At 52.4% G+C, this 24,746-nt stretch overlaps 1 protein-coding gene across 1 annotated transcript in view; it reads right to left on the bottom strand.

Moving 5' to 3' along the window:
* Positions 1-24,746, bottom strand: part of TBXAS1 (thromboxane A synthase 1) — a 187,558-nt gene that overhangs the window by 40,528 nt on the left and 122,284 nt on the right. The window contains exons 7-10 of the mRNA XM_055143695.1: positions 22,227-22,343; positions 6,531-6,619; positions 3,364-3,512; positions 1,933-2,063 (exon numbers count right to left, since the gene is read on the bottom strand). Of these exons, the coding sequence (XP_054999670.1) occupies positions 1,933-2,063; positions 3,364-3,512; positions 6,531-6,619; positions 22,227-22,343 (486 nt within the window). The remainder of the gene's footprint in view (positions 1-1,932; positions 2,064-3,363; positions 3,513-6,530; positions 6,620-22,226; positions 22,344-24,746) is intronic.

The following is a 24,746-nucleotide window of genomic DNA, read 5'->3' as shown; positions in this document are numbered from 1 at the left end:
GGTGAAGGGACAGGAGTCTGCGGGGGTCTCAGCAGAGCCCCTGGGGGTTACAAACCTTGAGGCGGAGGAGGAGGCCTGTGTCCTGCCGGCTGGGTATAACGGGCATGACGGCAGAGGGTCAGCCTGGCCCCGCCTCCCTTCCCCAGCTCCCTTCCCGCTCTCTGGCCAACCCTGGGTGCCTGGGGCGGCCTCAGACGGGGCTGAGCCGGAGCAGGGCAGGCTTGAGGCTGCGTGCTGGTGACCAGCCCCCTTCTGCCTCGGCCCCTGTTTCTGGCACTTCTCCCAGTAGCCCCCTGGCTGTGGTCCCCGAGGTTCGCCTTTGTTGGGGTGGGGGCACGGCTTGTTCTGCAGATCCGCAGCCGCCTGCTTTCGGGCGGCTTCTGGGGCAGGAATCTGTGCCCCCCCTCCCAGCTCCGAGGCCAGAGGGGAGCGTGTTCCTTGGAGGCCCCTGCGCGCCCCAGAGCACATTAGGGAAGATGGGTTTCTCTCCCCGCGCCGCCTCGCCAAGGCTATTTGAACACTGCCCATTTAGGACCGAAACGGGGCTGGTTTATGGTTATAGCCAAGAAAAATACGCATGCTGATAGATGTAGGTGTCTGATCTGCCCATCGGCGAGCGCTTAGAAAAATATTTACCTTTTAACATCTGTGCTGCATTTGGCCCTGCGCAAACACACAGCTGCTCGCGGGGTTTCTCCCCGAGCGCGGAGGGGCAGCGCCCGTTTGCTTAGTAACCCGATAGCCCTGTCTGGCCGCGCGCAGGCCCGGGTTTGCGGTGGGGAGGCTTTTCTCAGATCAGCTCCCCGGTCTGAAACAAATAGCTCTGGAGTTTATAAAAGGAAAAGCTTGAGGCCATCCGGGTAATTGGATCTGAAATAACCCCTCACCTCTTTGTAGGCACGGGGCGCCGGACCAGGGTTCAAAGCTGAGCCCGGTTTCAGAGATGCTGGGTGAGAGGGCAGGGGGAGGGCGCCACGACCGGACCAGACCGTTTCTGGAGGGAAACTGAGCCTGGCAGAGGTTGCCCCTGACCCCAGCCCCGGGCCCAGGCGCTGCTGGCCTTCGCACACCTCCAGTGCTTTGAGCTCAAGTCTCAGCAGTGTGAGGGGGGCACTTTGAACTGACCTTCCCCACCTTCTGGGCCTGAGCCCCTGAACCCCTAAACTCCTGAGCCCCTGAATCACACTCCAATGCGGTGCCCAGGGGGTTCGAGGCTGCTCCAAGCATGCAGCTACGAAGTGTCCCTGATTTTACCCACAGCCATGGTCCACACACTCGGACCCATGTTTATTCTCCCTCCTTTTCTCCCTCCGATTCTCTCCCCCTCCACCTTAATTTTTTTTTGGGGGGGGGGTTTGGGACCACACCCGGCTGTGCTCAGGAATCACTCCTGGAGATCTTAGGGGACTATATGGGATGCGGGGATTGAACCCGGGCCAGCACTGTGCAAGGCAAGTGCCCTCCCTGCTGCACCATCACTCCAGCTCCAACCCCAGTTTATATTTATCGGGGCCACACTCAGCGGTGGGTGGAGTTCCAGGCACGTGTGAAGCACATGCATGCTCGACCACGTGGGCCACCTCACCATATTTCTCTCTAACAAAGATGGAACATACCCAAGAGCACATTTACCTAGAAAATTATTGGGGGTTCTTCTAACGGGGGGTGGGGGGGCATGTTTGATCCTGAGGGGAGAGGGAGGCAATGTTAACTCTCTCCTTACCAGGGTGGGGTGGAGAGTCTGGGCGCTTCTCCCCCTGCCTTTGCTCTTCCCTCCTCCGCCTCTCTGGGAGGCCCAGGCGGGAGAAGGCTCAGGGCCAGCAGCATGCGTGGGGGAGGGGGGGGCGGGGGGGAGGGGGAACAGGAGGGCACAGGCGAGCGAGGCGGTGGCCCCGGCCGGCTTCGGGCTCTGCATCCGTCAGGATCCCTCACCTCCTTGGTGCCTTGCTGCTCGCGCAGGGCAATCCTACTCATAACGAGCCTGTGAAAATAGCCATTCAGCTCATCTTGCTTCTTATTGGGCAAAATCCGGGCCAGCGGGACCATGATGGACGGAAAGGACACTGGAAGGCAAAACACAAAAGTGGTGTTGGAAGGGGGGGGGACGGAGTCCACGCCTCCCCCCCCCCCCGCAGCTGCCCGCCCCAGGGGCGTAGCCTTTCAGAGGGGTCTCTGCAGGGCTGTGTCCGCTCAGCCCTCCCACGCCCGGGAAGGTCCCCGCTCCCACCTGGCTGAGAAGGGGGTCCTCCTGCTCCAGACTCAGCCCCCCAGGCCTGACAGGGCCGGGGACAGCACTGGCTCGGGCTCTTTTGGGGTTCCTGCCCCAAAGTTCACTTGCTCCCTCACCTCCCAGGGGATTCGCCTCACCCCGCCTCACTGTCTCCCGCAGCTACCCGCATGGTCCCCCAGCGCTGCTGCTGGCAGAGGGTGTGCTGGCCCTGGCAGGTGCCACCTGGGGCCACTGGGCACATGGGTTGAGGGGACACAGGACAGCGGCTGGGGGGAGGCCGAACTAAGGACCATCCCAGAGGGGGGCTCGTTGTGCACAGATCTGGGCAGGGCTGGGGAGGACGTCTGCATCCACAGGGGCCCCAGGGGGCTGTGTCCATTTCCCAGAACTGCCCCCAAGCCTCAGGACGCAGCGGGACACAGGCTCCGGGTGACAGAGAGTGGAGCCCAGCAGAGAGGGCGAGAGCAAGCGTCTGCACCCAGCAATGCTGTCCCGGGGGTGTGAGGGCGCCAGAGAGAGACCCGTCCCCCCATCCGAGCCCCTGGCAACAGAGGGGCCAGCGGCCGCCGTGGAAATGGATGAAGACACGGGAAGCAATAAACCCGGGGTCTGTCCCCAGAGCAGCAGGGCCTGTGCTTGGCCCTTCTGCTATTCCCGCTTCCCCCCGAAGTACAGCGGGACGGGACTTCTACAGAAGGCTTCTCTGGATGGGGGAGAAACAGCCCCTGAGGGTGGAATGGTGGGGGGTGCCAGGCTGGACTCTGCCTTCCTCTGTATGCCTCTGCTTTTCCATCTGTAAAATGGGCGAGAAGAATTGCTCCTGGGCCCTCCTCTAGCCTTGACGGGGCCACGTGAGTGAGTTTCTCAACAGGACCTGTGCTGAGAGAGGGTGGGGGCAGGCCAGGCCCGGCACCAGTGTGGACTCTCTGGGGCCCCCAAATTGGCGACACTGGATGGAGGATCGGGTCTCTGCGGGGTGAACTGCAGGGTGACACCTCAGAGACAGCGCAGAGCCCTCAGTGTCTGAGGCTGAAGCCTGGGTCGGGGGGGGGGGGGGAGGCACGGGGCGGGGGCGGGGAGCGCCTGCCCCCACAGTCCTGTCTTAGTCCCAGGGGCACAGGGCGGGAACTTACAGAGCAGGAACAGGACGGGCTTGGGGATGGAGGAGGCAAAGAGCCGGCGGCAGTGCTCCACAAAGGGGTGCCCGGGGTCCTTCCGGGAGTCCAGAGGGGTGCCGAAGGCCACGCTGGCCACCAGGTCAGTGGTGTAGCAGCAGTAGCACCTGCAAGACAGGGACCACGGGGAGAGGAAGGATGCAGTCCTGGTGCCCCTGCACTCGCCCTCTTCCTCAGCTGCCTTGAGAGGGGGCCTGGGGGTGGGGGGCTGTGCCCACTTCTCCTGGCAGGAGGGGATGTCGGGGCTAGAGCGGCAGTTCAGGGTCCAGGCGCTTGCCTTGCAAGTGGGAGAGCCAGGTTTGATGCCTGGCATCCCACAGGGTCCCCTGAGCCCTGCCAGGAGCAGCCCCTGAGCACTGGCTGGGTGTGGTTCCCCCCCCCCCACCACCAAACAAACAAGAATCCTTAGGTAAATAGCCAGAAATTTAGACGTTAATAACTCCCTTAAGTGATCCTGAAGTAAAGTTCATAACTCCTGGGGTTAAAGAGATAGTACAGGCACTGGAGCGATAGCACAGCGGGCAGGGCATTTGCCTTGCACGCGGCCGACCCGGGTTCGATTCCCAGCATCCCATATGGCCCCCCAGCACTGCCAGGAGTAATTCCTGAGTACAGAGCCAGGAGTAACCCCTGTGCATCATCGGGTATGACCCGAAAAGCAAAAAGAAGAAGAAGGAAAAAAGGAGAGATAGTACAGAGGCAAAGCACTTGCCTTGCAGGCGGCTGCCCTAGGTTTAATCCTGGGTTTCACCTATGGTTTCCGGAGCACCACCAGGAGGGATCCCTGAGTGCAGAGCCAAGGAATAACCCCCAAGCACTGCTAGCTGTGGCCTCCAGTCCGCAGGGAGCAGGAAAGGGAGTGGACCTAAGCAGAGCTGGGGAAGGGCAGAGCACCCCAGGGATGTAGGGGCCAGACACGGTCAAACACTGGGAAATCTGCTGATACGTGCTGCAAAGGTAGGAAGGGTGCACCAAGGCCAAACAGGTGTCCGCCCAGAACTGGGCAGAGATGGTCAAGGCCGATGGTGGACGGGGTTGATGGGCAACCAGCACGGCTGTAGGAGCGCCTGGTTTTATTAGCTCCGTCCCACCGCTCGACAGCTTCCCCAGAGCAACAAACAAGAAACAAGGGCCCTTTCCACTCAAATAAATAATACAAGGCAGGCCTCGGGGTAGGCACCAGGAACATGTGTATGTTATTACAGAAAACACACGTGACACTTTAGAAACAAACAGAAGGAAAAGTTGTCTGGCAGAAGCTTCTGGAAGATTAACCACTGCAGCTCTAGGGAATGGGTCCTTCTCCCCGCCACGGTGATTTTTAAACTAGAACACTCCTTTTCGTTGTTGTTGTTGTTTTAGAGGAGTCTCAGGTTGTTTCTTTGAAGGGGACCAACAGGCTGTTCATTCAAAGGTCTGTGTCTCGGGCTTGATAGAGGAGCACAAACATTTCTTCGTTAAGTTCTAGAAGCATTGGCTTATCATTATGGGATGGACAAGGAATTGCTGGTTGGGTTTTTAAAAACACATCCTGACTGCTTGAAAACACGCCTACCATCGATCGCACAGTTTCCTGCCTGATTTCAAAGAGCAGTTTGACTACCGAGTGTGATTTTCCTCTGACGTGGGTGCGAGAAGAGTTGAGTTCAAGAGTCATTTCCTGGGCCAGAGCACAAATAGCCCCCACTCAAGCCAGTCGTTTAGAGTCTAAGTAGGAAATGTCCTACTAAAAGCATTTTAAGGGGCCCAAAGAGATAGTGTAGCAGGTAGAGTGTTGGCCTTGCCTGTGGCCAACCTGGGTTCAATCCCTGGCATTCCATAGGGTCCACTGAGCTCTGCCAGGATCTCTGAGTGCAGAGCCCTGAGTGGCCCCAAACCAAAAAACACAAATGAAAAAGTCGTATTTCCTGGCGGTTCAGAGTTGCCCAGTGTATTTCATCTCCTGGTCTCCTGACCAGAGAGAATGCATGCAGGAGGGTTTTGTCAATAGCATGATAGATTTTAAATTCTGGTGATAATGATGCCAGTATTTTATTATTTATTTTTGGGTTTTGGACCATCACACCTAGTGCTCAGGGCTTGCTCCTGGCTCTGTGCTCAGAACTAGTCCTGGTGAGCTTGGGGGGGGACCATGAGGGGTGACAGGTGACAGAACTCAGGCTGGCCACATGCAAGTCTAGCTCCCCAACCACTACACTCTCAGTCCAGCGCCATTCTGATTTCATTCTATTTTACTCTGTTTTATATTATTTTTTTGGTTTGGGGGCGACACCTGGCAGTTCCCGGGGATTATTCCTGCTTCCTGCTCTGGGATCACTCTTGGCGTTGCTCAGGGGACCATGTTCAGTGCCGGCTGGGCTGCATGCAAAGCCAGTGCCTGACCCCTGTACTTTCTCTCCAGCCTCTATTTCATTTTACTAGCGGTGCCGGGGATCAAACCTAAGGCTTCCCATGCGCAAAGCAAGACGGCACGTGCTCAGCTGCTGTGCTACAGCCCCGCCCTGGAATGTTATTATCATTTTATGAGTAAAGATATCAGAATGGACTGGCCTCTGGCTCATCTGTCTTATTCTCCCACTCTCCTTTAAGCCATCTGAGGATGAGCAGCCGCAGACCTTCAGTAACGTTTAGGATTCATCTGCATGATATGGCTTCTAGGCAGGGGCTAGCAATAGTTCTTGAAGTCAAAACAGAAGCACTTCCCCCAACAGCTCATCCATTTTTTTTTCTTTTTGGGTCACACCCAGTATGCACAGGGGTTACTCCTGGCTCTGCACTCAGAAATTACCCCTGGCGGTGCTCGGGGGACCATATGGGATGCTGGGAATCGAACCCGGGTCAGCTGCGTGTAAGGCAAACGCCCTACCCGCTGTGCTATCTCTCCAGCCCCGAGCTCATCTTTTTTGCTGGTGCGTCCTGCCTTCTCCAGGACAGAAGGCAAAGAGCAAGGAACAAACAAGGCTTTGCTCTCTGTCTGAGTTGTCAGGACACCCGTTTTTTAGAAGCCTGTAGATTTCCTGCATTTGCTGGTCCCTGGAACTTGTCTGCCAACCACAGCCAGCTTGAAGAAGGAGAATTTTCCAAACTGCTGCTTTTTGCTGTCATGAAGTCACGAGTGCTCTTACCTTTGGATGTCGAAAGCGTCCCCGAATTCTGCATAAGGTTTTAAATGGGCCAGGAGCAGGTCACAGGCTTGGCTGATGAGGGGGATCATCTGAGAGCAGATAACAACAGTGTAATTAGGACACCAGCCAGGGCATGCATTTCAATGAGCTGCAGATAAAGAGGGCAACTTTCGAGGTGTTTGGAAGGCAGCTTCTCTGCTGAGATTCAAGAGGAAGGTCTAAAATTCACAATGACCATAAAATGCAATCGCTTTCAGTAACGACTTTAGCTCAAGTAATCTGGTTGGGGGGTTGTGGATATTTTTTTGAAGCAAAAGGAAGAAAGGATTTGGAACAAATACTCATGAAATCATTATGAGAAATGAACATTGAGCCAGAAATGAGAATCAGTGCTTAGTTTCGTGACATTTGGTTAGCGTTAGAGCGAACGAAGCCATGCATATGTGCTCTCTCTTGAATTAGCCCCAATCCGTGTCTGCTCGATTCCAATTACACTTTAGAATATAGACTTTTAGTGTCCAAAGGGAAGTTACGGTCATTTCAACTTCTTACTCCATATGAAAATCACATTGGGAGAATTTCTGCCTCTCTGCCTAGGGGAACCTTCAAGAGGCCCCGATGCTCGTACAAGCCAATTTCTGAATCAAGTAGAAATTTTGATATGAAAACAGTTTTATATTAAAATGATTTTTTTTTCAGGCGGGGGTTTTGGGCCACGTTTCTCCTGGCTCTGTGTTCAGAGATTAGTCCTGGTGGGCTCAGGGGACGTAGGGGGTGCCGGGGATCTACTGCGGATCAGGCACGTGCAAGGCAAACATCCTACCTGCTGTACTGTTGCTTTGGCCCCCTTAAAATGATTTTAATATGAAAATTTCCTACTTAGACTCCAGAAGACAGGCTTGAGTGAGGGTGATTCTTTGTGAGGTCTCACAGGCACCCACAGAATCTTTTATTTCACCCCTGTCTGTTTGAGGAATCGACTTGAAACATGGAAAGGAATTCTTTGAAATAGTACACATTCTAGAAATCACGTCACTAAAATAATGTGCTAGAATACGCTGTTTTGAGCTTTTCACATAGGAAACGTTACGTTGCAAGGTTTCCTGTGTTTGGATTCTACTTTGGGACCCCAGCACATGCTCTGTCTCCGGAGTTACATTTGTTTCTGTATCTAGTGGTTCATTTGTTTCTGTATCTAGTGCCTCCTAGGCGGCTGGCACCCCGCAAATGAGGGGGCTGAGCAAACGCATTGACACATGAAGACGTTCTGATGCCGACTTAGAAAGGACAAAGTGACTCTGCTCTTGAGACATGGGAAAGCTGTACAATGTGGATCTGTTGGGTAGAACGGGATGCTGTGTTGTATGGAGGCCTAATCTGGCTCCTTCCCAACACTTTTTGTTGGTTCTTTGTCTGACTTCCTCCCAGTGACAGTGGCCCCCCATATAAAGCCCTGCTCCTCCTTATTGGCCCCGCCCCCAAGTCACTCTCCACCATCCCTTCAACTGCTGACCTCCTGCTACCCACAGTTCACACACTCCTCCATGCTACTTGCTATTCTATTGCATTCTTTCTCCGTGCCCCCCCATCACACACACACACACACACACACACACACACACACACACACACACACACACACCCCAGGGTGTCTCTGCAAGGTGTTCACAGCAATGGAATATGGTCTCTTAGGCATGAAGCAATGAGCGGCAGACGGATCTCTGTCCTCCATGTCCACTATAAAGCCACATGCTCGCTGTCTGGACACGTGACACAGGCAAACAGTGAGGCTCAGGTCAGTGAAAACCACCAGGCTGGCCCTTGCCCATGACCCAACCCCGTGTGCCACTGAGCTTTGACCTTGCAGTTTTGGGATGTCCTTGGCAGGCTTTATGTATCCGTGACAGGGAGTGCTGTCCAAGCCTGCTGGCTGAGTGCTGGCACAGAGCGTCGGGGGACAGGAGAAGCCTGGCAGAGTAGGAGGGTCTGGGAGGCACCTGCTGGATAGTTCTCTCCTGCCACGTACCCCCTAAGCTATATGTGCAGCTCACCCGGGGCCCACTGCTTCCTGTGCGTGCCTGCTCAGAAGGGAGGTCGGGGCAGAGGAGGGATAAGCGCCTCTGTGGGCCCCCGGGGCAGGGCCTGAACATACCCACACTCCCAGGCAGGGCCTCTGAGCCTGGAGGGAGTGCAGGGCCGGGCCACGGGGGCCAGAGGGGAAAGACCCTGCTCATCAGACTAACAGGGCTTAGAGGGCTGGTTAGGGGGTGGACTCGGTGTGGGGGGGCTGGGGGCAGGGCACAGAGGGCTGGTGGTGGGTGCCATGCTCGAGGCTCCGGGTACCCAGTACTCCGGGCACTGGTTGTTCTGGTCACATCTGAAATTGAGTCATGGGCTTTTGAAGCCTTCCTGCCATTTGCCCGTAGGTATGAAGACTCAAACCCAGAGCCCGGGACCCTCTGCCAGACACTGTGTTCACTGACCCCAGCAGTTGGCTGTTCTCAATGGGTTGTCACCAGTCAGGCCAGCTGAGCATGAACTGCAACAAAGCTTCCGCCTGTTCACGTCTCATTCCGAAGCCAGCTGGAGGAGACCTTGGCAGATGATTTGCCAAAATAGCAATGTCCTTCATCCCTTGCCTTCCGAGCCTCTTACGCCTGCGCACCAGCACCAATGTGCCAGCCGGCTGCTGGGAGCCCCCGGGTTATGCCATCAGCCAGCCCCGGGTCTGTCAGAGATGGGGACGAGGAGCTGCCGGACTCCTGGGAGCTCTGGGTGGAGCCGCCTGCCCGCTGCTTTCTCAGCTAAATACTCACGGACCGCAAATTTAACAATCTGGCGGTCTGCGTAAATGACTCTCAAGAAATCTCCGACCACCTCATGTTTGGAGAACTAGCGAAGCCACACTGCTGCGGCTGGCCCCACCGGCCACGTTCCTTTCATGATTTTAATCAACTTAGCTGTGCAAGTAAACTGACTTTAATAAAATCCCATATGCCAAAATAGCGTTTAGATTGATTTCAGACGGAGAGTCACATAGCAAGACAGAAAAACCCTGTTTGAATAGAAGTCCCCCTAGATCGTGGGCTCAATGCTTTCTTAATATGGCAAAAAATGGGATGCACTGTCCTATTTGATTTATATGCACTCCTCAAGAGAGGCACGCCTGTGTGTCAAGAGGGGGGCCCACCGCCATGGAATCCAATCACGTGTCTGCACAGGGCAAAAGCAGGGGGGCTGGTGGCTCCCTCAGCATTGCCTATGTGGCACCCCACAATCATAAAAACAAAAAGTGGGGGTGTCCCAGCTGCCCACCACAGCTCCTCTGCCTGTGGCTACAGTCTTTGTTGCTGGCTGGTGTGATTGTAATTTCCTACCACATTCCGCCTGCTATCTGTCGAACTGAATGGATAATGACATTTTTATTTGGGTTAATGCGATATGAGACGGGGCATGTAATATGAAAAAACGTTTTAAAAAGCAATGCGGTGAAAACATCCGAAGATGGTGCAGCCCGATGCTCGCGTCGGCCAATCACCGGCGTTTCAGGGTCTCGCCTTCGCGTTAGCCACACGCAGTGGTGGAATATTTACTCTTACACGAGTTGCATACAAACCAAAGCTCTCTTTGACGGGCTTGCAATCATCTCTCCACAACCCCGAGCCCTGCAGTGATTCCTCTAGATTTGCAGACAAGCGGGAGAGGTGGCTGGTGCATGATTACACACACACACACACACACACACACACACACACACACGCGCGCGCACATGCACACGCACGCACATGCACACGCACGCACACACACAGAGGCACACAGTGCTTCATCATGTGGGTCTTCATAAGACTCCCACTCATTGGTTACATTTCATCTTCTTTTAGGCTAGGGAGTGATTTTCGTGTTTGTTTTTTCCCCCTGCGTTTTTCATAATGCGTATATATTACATTTAGATCAGATAAAATACGAATATATTTTTTATGTCCAGCAACCCAGGCTGCAAAGAAGGTTTCCACTGTGCTGTCGTCTCATGTCGAAGATGTGAAGATGGGTGGGTGGGAGAGGATGCATGGTCGTCAGTTCCTTAGTAAAGTAACTAGCAAGGACCAAGCTCTTGCCCCTGTCTGGGCGGGAACCCCCAAGAGGGGCGTTCATTTCATGAAAGTGTCCTACTTTATTTTATTTGTCTGGTTTGGGGGCCACACCAAGCAGTGCTGCAAGCTTACTCCTGGCTCTGCACTCAGAGGTCACTCCTGGCAGTGCTCGGGGACCCACACGGGATGCCGGAGGTGGAACCCGGCCTATCCCGCTGTACTCTCTCACCGGTCCCTGAAAGGTCTATGCTTTGCTGCCTGTGTCTGTGGAATTCTGAGTCAAGGTGTAGACAGAGCAGCCAACAGAGCTCATTCCAGAAGGTGGAGCTAGACACGGCTAAGGGGGCAATGATGAAGGAGGGTAAAGGCAGCTTTTTCTCTCCTGTCCTGTGATCCCCAGGATTTCGTCAGTGCAGTTCCCAGTGGTGTGGAAACGCCGTGGGAGAGTAGACACCCAGAACCGCGGCCAATCCTTAAGGTTTCCTCTCCTTGGCGCTTTATTTGGGTGATCAGCGGGCAGGTGGGGTCACATCACTGCTACTATTTCTTCCTCTGCAAAGTGGGGCGATCAGCATGGAACCAGCGGAGCAAGTCCATGCCCTGCGGTCCTCCCCGTGCCCATCTCCTCCTGCCAGGTAGTGCCCACTGCCTCCTCCTGCTCCCGCCTCATCCCCTCCTTCCTCCAGCCTCTCATCTCCCCAGGGCTCTGCCATGCTGGCTTTGCCACCTGTCACCGGGACTCTGGCCATCCTGCCTCACGGGGACAAGCCCCGTGTTTTCAGCTGCTCCGCGGCCTTAATGCCTCGTTCAAAGCCTGGCACAGAAGTAAACGCATTTTTAAAAGAGCCTCCTGCCTTCCTCGTCTCTTCATCCGCATTTTCCCATCATCCCATGCCAGACTGGACTTCTGAAGATACACATTATCTGAGCGGTGGTTGGAGAAACTCCTTTGGAGCATCCGATTGGCTGAAGGCTGTGTGCTCCGGAGCCCATGACCATAAGTGCTGCTGCTAATCACAGGAGCAAGCTTAGAGGTCAGCCTTCCCCTGGTCATGTCTTCAGATGAGACCACAGCCCAGGTGGATGGACGCCTGATACCAAACAGAGAGGCGCGGAGGAAGAGGCCACCTGTGAAACTCAACTGACCTCTGTCCGTAGAAAGCAGGAGCTAAGCCTTGTTGTTTAAGTGCCAAGTCCAGGGGCTATTTGTTACGGAGCAATAGATAACAAGTACGTTTTCGGTGTCAGTCTCTTGGGATAACTCTTGTGTGCTGTGGTGTTGAAGTTCTTAGTGCTTGTGTCAGAAGCAGGCACTCCTCAGCATATTCAGTTGATTCTCTAGAAGGTTCTCTATGATAACTGGCTGATGAGATCTCCGTTGAGGGCCTTGATATAGACAATACCTAAGAAACACTCAGCTGTCAAAGGTGAAACTGAAGCAGGTTCTACCTTGGAGAGTACTTTGGGCAAGATGGAATCTTCCTAAACTTGGTTGTCATCCCTTCCTGAGGTGCTCATTGTATCTATAAAGTCCCTTCCCGTGGGTGTTCTGGTGTTCCACGAAGGTCACTCAGCTCCAGGTTGGCCCACAGGGGCCCAGGGCTGGGGGTCCAGGAGAATAGCAGGTCCGGTCAGGGCCTCAGCATCCTGCCACTGGCTCCATCCTCCAGGTGGTCTCCTGGCTTCTCTCTTATGCGTTGACTTCAGAGTTACGTGATGACCTGAAAGGCATAATCTGCCGACTTTGATGCTTATCTAAAGCATCAAAGTAATTAGTAATTTCCTAAATTATCTTTCTAGATAATTGAGGAAAAGTGATTATTGGAACTCGAGATCCTTCGACTCACAGATTGCTCCATTTTCTCCAAAACTAGGAGCCATGTTCCCTTTGCTGCACAGTTCATTAGCTTCTAGGTTGTAGCTTCACTGGAGGCAGTTCTGATGCCATGAACTGGAAAAACACACGTGCGCGCGCACGCGCACACACACACACACACACACACACACACACAGACGTGGTTCTTCTGGCAATTGGGGAGACAGATCAGCTTTCGCCAGGGAGAGGGAAGGAGGGGGTCTGGGTCTTTTCTGTGCTGCTCTATGCTTCTCCACCGAGAGGACACCTCACAGAGGGGGCAGAGCCTATCCACTCATCTGTCCACACAGGAAGCGGGCCTAGGAAAGAACTGCCACCTGGAGATTCAAACATGGCCCCCGCTGGGGACCTGGAAAGACCTGAACATTCTCTTACCTGCTCCAGAAATGTTTGCAGACATGGGAGCAAGAGTCAAAGCTCTAAAGCTGAACCGCGTCTGCCCCACTTCCAAGGATCTAAGAGCTTTGCACTGTCCTGTGAAGTTTGCGCCAAACCCTCTTGCCCCCATGTTGCCACCTCTTTTTCCAGCTTCCTCTCTGTCCAGCCAGTTTATTCTCCCTTTTGCCCTAGACACACCCTGTACCCTGGGCCCAGGTGCCTCTGTTCCCGAGCTCATTTCACCTGTAATGTGCCTTTTCTTTTTGCCAAAAGTTAGCAGAAATCAGAGGGCTCAGTGCCAGAGCTACCAGACCACTGTGCCCTTAGAGGGATTTCCCATGAGAGAGAGAGAGAGAGAGAGAGAGAGAGAGAGAAGAGAGAGAGAGAGAGAGAGAGAGAGAACATGCATTCTCTTTCATCCTTCTTTACTTGGTGATAATGCAGGAATGTACATACTTGGTGATTTCTACCCTATAAACCCCTTCAAGATATGAAATAATAATAAATAGGAACTGGGTTTTAGGAATTTAACATTTCATTCTATTTGATGTTCTGGGGTAAATGGGCAATGTTTTGGAACAAATATCAGGAGGGGGGCGGTTCTGAGTACATAAGGGTCAGCTGATGGCTGGGAAGTAACAAGGAAACAAACCTCCAGTTGGTTCGAAACAGAGAACAATTAGTACCCGAGGTGTTCATTGAAAGCACGGACTAATACATGTAAAATGCATACCAGTTAACAAAACTTCTCGCCTCCCTCTGCCGTCACCCGGATCTTAAAAACATCCCTGACTTGTTTTTATGCAAGATTCCCTGCTGTTAAGGATCAGCTCTAGCCATCTCCTGAATAATCAAGTGTCATTTCTCATAAGTCAGTGACTCCTGTCAAGAGTTGTGGCCAATCAGGACTCACTCCGATGAGGAGGAGGCGGCTGGCATCACCTAGCAACAATCAAGCTGGAAGAATATTTAGATGCTCTTTTAGCTTTCACCAGCGGCAAGTCAGAGTGACATGATGATTCTGGCAAAGGAGGCCAAATTATAACCCAGGATGGGGTACTGGGAATGGGAGTGTGTTTGCTTTTAAATGCAAATGAAACAGGAATGGTTTTTCGCCAGAATTTCAACAGTCCATCATTAGCCCATTTTAATTAGGAGATTAGGTGTCAGTGGAATACAACTGTGTTATGGGATAATGGTCTCTTGCTGCTAAATTCCCAGACATTCTGGAAAATGGACAACTGGTCAGGCAGGGAGGGATGTGGGCATTGGGGGGTGACGTGGAAGTATCGATTACTTGCCACTATTACACCTGGGTTCTAATGACTTTCCATTTTAGTATTATAAATTTTTTGGCTTTTGGGGTCACACCTAGGGATGATCAGCAGTTACTCCTGGCTCTGCATTCAGGAATTACTCCTGGCATTGTTCGGGGGACTAAATAGGATGCCGGGGATCAAACCTAGGTCGGTGTTAAAGGCAAACATCCTACCCGCTGTACTATCACTCTGGCCCCGACTTTCATTTTTATCTTGCTTGGAAAGATTAAGAAATTAAATCAGTGGCCAGAGTGATAATGCAGTGGGGAGGGCATTTACCTTGCACGCAGCTGACCTCGGTCCCATTCCTGGCATCCCAAATGGTCCCCTTGAGCACTGCCAGGAGTAATTCCTGAGTGCAGAGTCAAGAGTAACCCCTGAGCTTCACTGGGTGTGACCCAAAAAGAAAGAAAAAAAAGAAGGAAAGAAGAAGGAAAGAAAGAAAGAGAGAGAGAAAAGAAAGAAAGAACGGAAGGAAGGAAGGTGAAGGGGAGACAAAGAAAGAAAGAAAGAGAGAGAGAGAGAAAGAAAGAAAGGATGAAAAGAAAGGATTGAAAGAAAGGAAAGAAAGGAAGGATGAAAGAAAGAAAGAAAGAAAGAAAGAAAGAAAGAAAGAAAGAAAGAAAGGATGAAAGAAAGGAAAGAAAGAAAGAAAGAAAGAAAGAAAGAAAGGATGAAAGAAAGAAAGAAAAGAAAGAAAGAAAGAAAGAAAGAAAGAAAGAAAGAAAGAAAGAAAGAAAGGAAGGAAGGAAGGAAGGAAGGAAGGAAGGAAGGAAGGAAGGAAGGGAAGGAAGGAAGAAAGAAAGAAAGGAAAGAAAGAAAGAAAGGAAGGAAGGAAGGAAGAAAGAAAGAAAGAAAGAAAGAAAGAAAGAAAGAAAGAAAGAAAGAAAGAAAGAAAGAAAGAAAGGAAGGAAGGAAGGAAGAAAGAAAGAAAGAAAGAAAGAAAGAAAGAAAGAAAGAAAGGAAGGAAGGAAGGAAGGAAGGAAGGAAGGAAGGAAGGAAGGAAGGAAGGAAGGAAGGAAGGAAGAAAGAAAGAAAGAAAGAAAGAAAGAAAGAAAGAAAGAAAGAAAGAAAGAAAGAAAGAAAGAAAGAAAGAAAGAAAGAAAGAAAGAAAGAAATTAAAGCAGGTATTACAAATAGGTTGCTGGAGGCAGAGGCAACAGGCAAAAGCTGTGGCCTCAAACATCCCTGGCGACTGAGTTCTGCTTTTGAAGCCTTGTGTGTCACAAGTTCATCTCAAGAGTTGACCGTGAACATCGAAAGGCCAAACAGAACCATGAGGATGATGGTAATGCAGCAAAGACTTTTGCCCTGAAATGGTCTGAGCTCTGCATTGACATACAAGCCAGCTCTATCAACTTAATTTTTTTTTACATTGCAGTCATTTTTGAGTAATACATCTTCTCTAAGGCAGAAAAGGTCTAGAGGGAATAATAACCACATCTGCCTCTGCCTTTAAGATTCATACATTATTGACTGTGCCTTCCTGACAGGAAACATCTGGAAGAATGTGAAAAATTAGGCAGAGAGTTGGGTTCTCAGTGACTGTGAGAGATACCAGCCTTCCCTAGGGGCCTGATTTTTCTTTGCCGAAGTCCCCCCGGCCTGGAGATTTCATCGGCTCATTTCCTCCAGAGAGACAACACACAGCCAGTCCCAGGCTATCACTGATGAAGAGGCTGTGTGGCACATGTGCTCAACGGATCACCTGTTAGCAGTGTCCTTGGTGATGAAGGAAGGTCCATCACTGGGGACAATCCAAGTGGCCATGTCAGAGCCACCATGTTGGGTGTGATGGTTGGTTTGTCCAGTTTGGAGTCTGTGGTCAATTGGGGGTGACTGAAAAAAGCTAAATTTCTGTGTATTCTCTCAGAGACCCACTGTCCAGTCTCCTCAGGCCTTCCAGTAGCCAAGGAGGACACTCACTATTCATGCTTTTATCTATTCAAAGTTTATACAGGCCTGGAAGAAACAGAAACAGATATTTTTTTTCCACCATTCTTTCTCTGATCCTTGAAAAGGGACTCAGTACCCCTCTAAGAAGATGGCTTGAGGGCGTGCGCTCCCAGATCCGGTGCCCACCCAAATAGAGCCCCTGGCAGCTGCTTGCCCCCACAATCCAAAATAACCACCGTGACCCTGGCCAGCCTCCATTATCTCGGGACGAACCTCACCTAGAAAATTCAAATCTGCTGAAAATTCAAATATGTGGGTTTTGTGCCTGAAATCTCCAGCCTTTCTGGGAGTTGGGTTGGACTACCTCCCCCCACCTCCCTGTCCTTCCAGGAGCCCTGGCAGTCATGTCCACACCCCAAAACTACCACCTTGTTAAAAAAAAAAAGCTATTCCAATTGTATCTTCCCGATAAAAATGCTGACCAAACACCATGACCTTTAAGTACCTGTATTGCAAACCATAATGTACAAAAGGAGAGAGAGAGAGAGAGAGAGAGAGAGAGAGAGAGAGAGAGAGAGAAGAGAAGTGTCTGCCATAGTGGAAGGTTGGGGTGAGTGTGATTTGGGGGAGGTGGAAGAGAAACTGGGGATACTGGTGGTGGGAAATGTACACTGGTGAAGGGATGGGTGATGGAACATTGTATGACTGAAACCTGGTCAGGAACAGCTTTGTAATGATCTATCTCATGGTTATTCAATTTACAAAAAAAAGATGGCTTGAACTATTTTGCAGAATATGACCATGGACCCGTTTTGGTTCTTGATGACTTCAAATCTTTTCTCATGACAGTAATTATAGCTTGAGATTTGTTCTCATGTGCGTAGTTTAGCTGCTTTTCTTACCAATGGATGGTTCGATTCTGGCTTCAGTGGAATTTTTCTGGTCTTTTTGGTGTAAACTTCCACAATCACTTACAAACCTTAGGAGCTAATTCCAACTGATTTCCTACTTTTCAAGTCAGAAGAATGTCTAGACATATACAAGGATAGATTTCACCAGGTTTTTCCTCTTCCTGGTGAGTTATAAAAAAAGAAAGGAAAAACTAGGACTGACCAGGTCCCTAACGAATCCCGTCACTTCCACTTTCCCTTCAGAGATGAATCAACAAGGTGCCAGTTTTGTATCCTGAAGTGAAATCTATTTCTGATCCATGTTGGAGCCTTACACAGTCTTACAGGCTTAGCTTTTGGCTCAAGCCTCCTCCTCTCAAACTTTGCTAACTGGCCCTTACCAAGAGGAAATGAGGTCAGAGAGATCAGCAGGTCAGAGCATGTGCCTTCTATGCAGGGGTCAGGTTTGATTCCCTGCCAAAAATGAACACACCCAGCACCTAACTTGAGCACTGTTAGGTGAGTCCTCCCAAACTTTTTTTAAAAGGAAAAAGAAATCCCTTAATGCATAGGGTGAAACCGCTAACAGATCGATCTGGCAAGTTTCCCTAACTAGATTAAAAAAAAAAAAAGTATGAGACTAAGATCCAAAGCCGGGGAAAACAGGGCCCAGGAGGACTGGTAAATGGTTGGAAGCTTGCCACAGTGTGTGTGTGGGGGAGGGCAGTTAGGACAGAAGGGACCTTCTATGACAATAATAGCTGGAAATGATCATGCTAGACAAGAACCGAGTGTTAAAAGTAGGTAAAGGGATATCCATGATAACCCTTCAATATCTGTATTGCAAACCATAATGCCCAAAGGCCCAAAATGAGAGAGAGAGAGAGAGAGAGAGAGAGAGAGAGAGAGAGAGGTGGTGTGGGAGAGAGAGCAGAAAAGTGCCCGCCATAGAGGCAGCAGGGGGCGGGAGGGAAACTGGGGACATTGATGGTGGGAAATGTACACTGGTGAAGGGACAGGTGTTAGAACCTGATATGACTGAAATCCAATCACGAACAACTTTGTAACTGTGCGTCACTGTGATTTAATTAATAAAAATAAAAAATTTTACACACACACAGACATTTCCCTAACTAAAGGGTCAGAGCATAAGACTCCTAACAGAAGGTAAGGTGCTTATCCTGGGTTCGATCCCAGGTACCCCACAGGGTTCCCTCATGCACTGACAGGAGTGATCCCTGAGTTCAGAGTCAGGAGTAAGTCCTGAGCACCGAAGGGTACTGCCTAAAGATAGTCAAACAAAATGCTCTCTACCTAATTTAAAAAAAAAAAAAACACCAATTTCTACCCACCCACCCACTCCCAGCAATGCTCTACAACTCTTTCCGAGAAGTTCCTATGAACTCTGATTGCCGCAGTCTCTTAGGAAGGAAGGAAGGAAGGAAGGAAGGAAGGAAGGAAGGAAGGAAGGAAGGAAGGAAGGAAGGAAGGAAGGAAGGAAGGAAGGAAGGAAGGAAGGAAGGAAGGAAGGAAGGAAGGAGAAGAAGAAAGAAAGAAAGAAAGAAAGAAAGAAAGAAAGAAAGAAAGAAAGAAAGAAAGAAAGAAAGAAAGAAAGAAAGAAAGAAAGAAAGAAAGAAAGAAAGAAAGGGAGGAAGAGAGAGAAAGAGAAAGAGAAAGAAAGAAAGAAAGAAAGAGAGAGAGAGAGAGAAAGAAAGAAAGAAAGAAAGAAAGAAAGAAAGAAAGAAAGAAAGAAAGAAAGGAAGGAAGGAAGGAAGGAAGGAAGGAAGGAAGAAAAGAAAGAAAGAAAGAAAGAAAGAAAGAAAGAAAGAAAGAAAGAAAGAAAGAAAGAAAGAAAGAAAGAAAGAAAGAAAGAAAGAAAGAAAGAAAGAAAGAAAGAAAGCAGCAAGCAAGCAAGCTGGTCTCCTCCCAGAGCTCATGACTATTAATGACTGGGGCCGGCCCAAGGCTGTCAAGATCCGGTAGGAAAAGGCTCCAGAGAGAGGCCCAGGGAAGACAAATCTATATCTCAGGAATAAACCCTGAAGTTGGCGAATAAACATCCCGAAGCTACTGAAGAGATTGGAAAGGACTGCAGATGATGATATTTCTAAGCTATTTTCAGGAAAACGGAGCAAGATACCGACAACCAAGGGGAGGGCAGGCTGGAGGCCTCTGCCAGCTGCTTCCCACCCGGCCCCTTCCCTAGCTCCCGCCCCGCTGCGTCCCTGTGCACCGCACTCTCCTCTCTCCTCTGCCTCTCTCCTCCTGGCTCTACAGAGAAAGCCAACGACAATTCACAGCCTCCTGTTACTTAATCCGTCCTTGACAAAATCACTTCCCTTTTATTGTCATCTTAACACGCATCCCGAGGTGGCCAGCTGCCTGGTTCTTTGTGTCTTCACCTTCCTGTCCATCCATTCATCCAGCAAATCATTACTGAGTGCCCACGATGGGCCTGGTGCCATTCCATTAACAACGAAGGGAAAAATAAGTCACAGAAATGGGATATTAGCAGGTGATGGCACCACAGAGGAAAATAAAGCAGAGAAGGGCGGGGAGGGAGTGCCGGGGTCCGGCTCTCAGGAGTCTGCGGAACTGCGGGCTGAGGGGATCAGACGAGGGACCCAGATGGAGACTCCAGGCTCCCATTTTCCAGCCGGGCTCTTATCAGCATCTGGCCAGGCCAAGCGTGAATAGACGGTCTCAGGCACCGTGGGAAATTCTCATTCCGCAGTAGGTGCCGGGGTGCATAGCATGATGCGTTTTTAACAAGAAGTTGGGGTGACCCTGGTACAGATAGATAGATAGATAGATAGACAGACAGACAGACAGACAGACAGACAGACAGACAGACAAATAGATCGCCTGGGGTCAGCCAGGTTTGAAAGCCAGTGACCTAGAATGATATAAACTGGAGGTTAAAATCAAGGAAGCAGGACACCGGGGACAATGATGGAGGGAAGTGGACACTGGTGAAGCGACGGCAGCTAGAACAGAGCACAACTGACACTCCTTCCTGAGCAGCTCCAGAACCTCTTGTCTCGTGGTGGTTCAATACTTTAAAAATAAAATAAAGCCGAAGGAAGCTTCTGGAAACCAGGAGGGCTGTGCGTGCTTGGGAAGGAGGTGCTGGGGGACACTCATGCCTGGAAGCCCTCACTTGACCTTTTACCTGTTCTCCATCCTGCCCATGCCTCGGGGCAGAGACACTCTCCAGCTCAGAGCCGCAGAGGGAACCAGCTTAAGGAAGACCAATGGTCAGCTCCCTGAGCTGTGGGCTGCAGCCCAGCGTGTCTGGGGTGGGGATGCACTGCCTCCTTCTGGAGTGCGTGAATTTAGGGTTTGGGGTTTGGTTTTGTTTTGGTTGGGTTTTTAGACCACAGCTGGCAGTACTCCAGGCTGACTATGTGCTCAGGAATCACTCCTGGCAGTGCTCGGGGGATCATATGGGACGCCCGGTGGATCAAACCTGCATCGGTCACGTTCAAGGCAAGCTCCCTACCCACTGCTCTATCGCCCCGGGCCTGGAGTGCCTGATTTTAGAGGTGTGGATAGAAAATGCCGCAGGGGCCCCGTATGGGAATAAAGCACGGGTGCATGGGTGGCACGCTGCCACGGCTCTTTGGTCCGTTCGTTTCTGTCCCTTAAGCAGCACCTCTGCGTCCCTGAATTCCTCTCTTCGAGGCCTTGGTTAGCAGACTGGGGCTGGAGTCCCGCTCCCCACCCCCGTGGCCTAGGGGATCCCCCAGCTGGTGGAGACAGCGGAGTCCCAGCCTGCGTGAAGCATCAGCGAGACCGTGGACCCACGGCATTCTGAGCAAAAAGGGAGAGAGAGGTTTGGTTTTGGTTTTGTGTCTATGTCCTGGTTCGTCCCAAATTCAGGCTGAGATAGAGGAGGTTGGTTCAGATCCACAGTCTTCGCCCCCCCCCCCAGGGCCTCAGAGACCCCTTTGATGATCTTCTCTTCCCTCTGGCCTCCAGACAGCCCCTGGGATGGTCCATGGGTGCTTGAGAATGTAAGAGACGTGGACGGAGCGTGTTCTAAGGAGAGTCGTGGACAGACGTGGTCTAAGGAGACGTGGATGGAGCATGTTCTGAGGAGACGCAGGGACAGATCACGGCGCATTGCTGTAGGCTCTCTCCCAGCTCGCCGTGTGGCCGGGCACGCCTCACCCAATCTCTCGGTGCCCCGCTGCCCATACCATGAGGCTGTCAGCCGTGTTGCCCTCACAGGGCTGGGGGGCAGACACGCGTGTTTACCCACAGGTTGCCCGAGCATTGCCTGCCTGGACCAGCATAGCCGCCACCCCCGGGTCCTCTGGGGCTGCAGCTCTGGCCCCCCTGAAGCCTGAGAGGACCTTGGTGGAAGGCAGGGGTCCCGCAGTCTGGGGCTCTGGGTGTTTAGGATGAGGCAGGGCCCATCCACGGAGCCGAGGCCACGGTGAATTTATGTGCCCTAGAACAGCCAGGCAGGGTGGAAAGTTCTGGACGTTCCTGGCTCTGCAGTTCCTGGGGCCTGGCCTTCCACGGAAGCAGCCCCTTAGCTACCAGGCACTCGCCCCTACACACTCCTCGAGCTGGTTCCGAATTTGGGGTCGACACTGAGCCAGAGCTACAATTGAGGGGCTCCTCGGGGAAGCCAGCAGGGAGGGAGGCAGAGCCGAGAGCTGGTGGTGTGGCCGCTCACCGGTCGGGGCAGGTGCCCGGAGCCTTCGGGAGGGCTGCCCTCTCCGCTATGGGCGAGGATCCCACCGGCCAACAGAGCTGGGGACCCTCTGCCTCCCGCCCCCACTCTGCAGCCCTTCCTTCCCGGGGCAGGCGGACTCCATTGGCACTCTGAGCAGTTCCTGGCCCCCGGCAGGGCAGCAGTGCTGGGCTCTGTCCCAAAGCCGCCCATGGCCAGGAGCTTCTAGACATGCAGGGACACAGGCGCCACCGAGACCCTGAGACTAGGAACCGCGTTAACCGCGTTAACTTCACCGCGTTCACTGAGTTCACCAGCTCTCCAGGTGATGGACCCACTGTGACGAGACGGAGAAACGCCCTTCCGGGCGCCCAGGCACCCCCTCTACCCAGGGGGCGCATCTCAGGCCTGGGGTGCCCCCCACTGCTTACAGACCCCAGAGGGGCATGGCCCAGGAAGCCAGTCCCACCCGGGAGCGTGCAAGGCCAGGGCGGGGCAACTCGACGGGTCACCTGGCCTGGGGATGGGTCCCCAAGGAGGAGCGGCAGCTCCTGGACATTACCTCGGTCAGTTTCTTGGCGCTGAAGGAGGAAGCCAGCATGCCCCGAACCTCCTCCCAGCGCGAGTCTCGGAGGAACAGGACGCTGTCGGCCAGCGGTTTGCGCTCCAGACCAGACGCCTGGAGGAAAGAAACGGACAGAGGGTGAGAACACAGGGGCCAGCTGGGGTGAAGACCTCCAGGCACTGGGGAGTCATCCTTGTCCTTGTCCACCTCCTCCTCCTCTTCATCCTCCTCATCATTATCCTCCTCATCCTCCTACTCGTCCTCATCCTCGTCCTCCTCTTCCTTGTCCCTCCTCCTTGTCCTTGACCTTTCCCTCCTCCTCCTCCTCCTCCTCCTCCTCCTCTTCGTCCTCCTCCTCCTCGTCCTCATCTTCCTCCTCCTCCTCCTCTTCGTCCTCCTCCTCCTCGTCCTCCTCTTCGTCCTCCTCCTCCTCTTCGTCGTCCTCCTCCTCGTCCTCATCTTCCTCCTCCTCCTCCTCTTCGTCCTCCTCCTCTTCGTCCTCCTCCTCCTCGTCCTCATCTTCCTCCTCCTCCTCCTCCTCCTCCTCCTCCTCCTCCTCCTCCTCCTCCTCCTCGCTCTCTCTGACAAGTTTATGGAAAGAGGAACTCAAGCCTCATGGGTAATGTGCCGAAGATTCCAGGGAGCTGTGGGTAGCTTTGCTGGCCAGGGCTTCCCGGGACACGGGGCTTTCCCTGGGCTCTGCAGCAACGCCCACCCCCATCCCTGCTGCCCGGTGAGCCTGTGTCCCCGGGAATCGACAGCCAGATTCCTGAACCTAAACTGAATTCCAGCTCTGAATTTTTTTTTTTAATTCTTCTAGGGTCATGCCCCAAATAATGATCACAGGCTTCTCCCGGGGCTCAGTCGCTCCTGGCAGTGCTCAGGGGACCAGGTGGTCCCAGAAATCCAACCCAGGGTCTCCCACAAGCAAAGCCTGTGCTCTCACACAGTGGGGCCATCTCTCACGTGCCCAAATCTGAGTTTTGTGGCAAGGGGTTTTGCACGACTGGGTCGGCTAGCAGGGGGCTGGGCGTAGACGGTCCTGCGTGGGGGTCCTGGTGGGGGTAGGGGGGAGTGAAGACAGGGGTCAGGGTGGGGTGGGGAGGGGGTAAGGGAACCTTCAGGAGCACCACCCAACAGAGTTGCATCCAAAGACTATTGTGTGGGCCAGAGCCGTAGTCCAGCAGATAGGGTGTTAGCCTTGTGTGCAGCCCACCTGGGTTCGATTCCTACAACCCTGTATGATCCTCCTGAGCCAACCAGCCATGATCCCTGAGCACAGACCCAGGAGCAAGCCCTGAGCACCTCTGGGTGCACCCTCCCACCCCAACTATATGTTGATTATAAAGTGTTGGGTAAAGGAGCCCCTGCTTTGGCCCCTCCCAGAGCTGGGAGTCGAGTGGGGAGTCAGTGAGCTCACAAATGCACAAAAGGTCATTACTATTGATGGGAAAATGAGAAAGGGCAGGGTCTGAGCAGTCTGGAGGGCTTCTCAGAGGAGGTGTGGTTTCAGTTGGGTCTGAAGGGCAACCAGGATGTGGTTGCCTCCTCCTTTCTTCCTCGGCAACTCCCACTCAGTGGTCAAAACTGGAGCCCCCAAGGTGGATCAAAGTCTTCCCCCGGCTGGAGGCTGCCAAGTGGGGGAGGTGGGGCCGCCAGGGGTGGGGGCGGGGGGGGGCAGGCACTCCCGAGATCTGCATATGATATACGCTTCTGCTCTTTCTTTTCACTGTTTTAATTATAGTTGAAACATGAAGCCAGCCATCATCATTCAAAAGCCTTGGGAAAAAAGAAAAAACACCCCAACAACTCCTATTTAGAGGAAAATTATAATTTTCTGATAAAATATGAACACTCAAAATAAGCTATAAAACATTACTGCAAAGTATCTAGGGAGGGCTTAATTATATATTAGGAGCAAGTGGCTGGGATGATTTTCTGCTGAGGAATACCTCTCTAAATTTAGAACGCGATTCTTTAGAAGTGCTGCGGCCACTGCTCATGACAGTGGTTTTATGAACCTGGGGCCCGGAGTCTGTTCGTTTGGGTTCTAAAATCAAAGGAGGAAATAATCCATTACGGGTATTTATAGGCTGGCAAGCGGCCAGGCTGCAAGAATTCCAGCCCTGACTCCAAGCAAAGCCAGGCGGTGGCTTGTGTGGTTCTGCTGAAAGGATCCAACAGAAATGAGGTGAGGCTGACAGGACCCCACGCCTACCCTGGGACCCAAGGCTGGGTCTGAGTGGCTGTCTCTTGTGCTCAGAGAACAAACCCGGCTCTGGGGCCTTTCACGTCCTCCCTCTCCTTCCCCAAGCTGTGTGGCGAGGCACTTCCCCAATCCCCAACCAAGGTTTTCCCTTCCTGTGGATGGGAGTCAGGTTGGGGGTCTGGGAGGGGAGGGGGCATTGCGGGAGCCAAGGTGCTTTCTAGAGTTGCAATGTGAGAGGGAGAGCAGCAAAGGGGTCTTTCTGGAACCGCAGGAAGACCCCCAGCGGCAGCAGCTGATGGTGGCAGCGT

The sequence above is a fragment of the Sorex araneus genome, chromosome 1 (genome assembly GCF_027595985.1).
Source record: "Sorex araneus isolate mSorAra2 chromosome 1, mSorAra2.pri, whole genome shotgun sequence".
NCBI lineage: Eukaryota > Metazoa > Chordata > Mammalia > Eulipotyphla > Soricidae > Sorex > Sorex araneus.
Note: the sequence above shows the minus strand (reverse complement) of the source record. Positions and strands in the feature narration are given on the sequence as shown.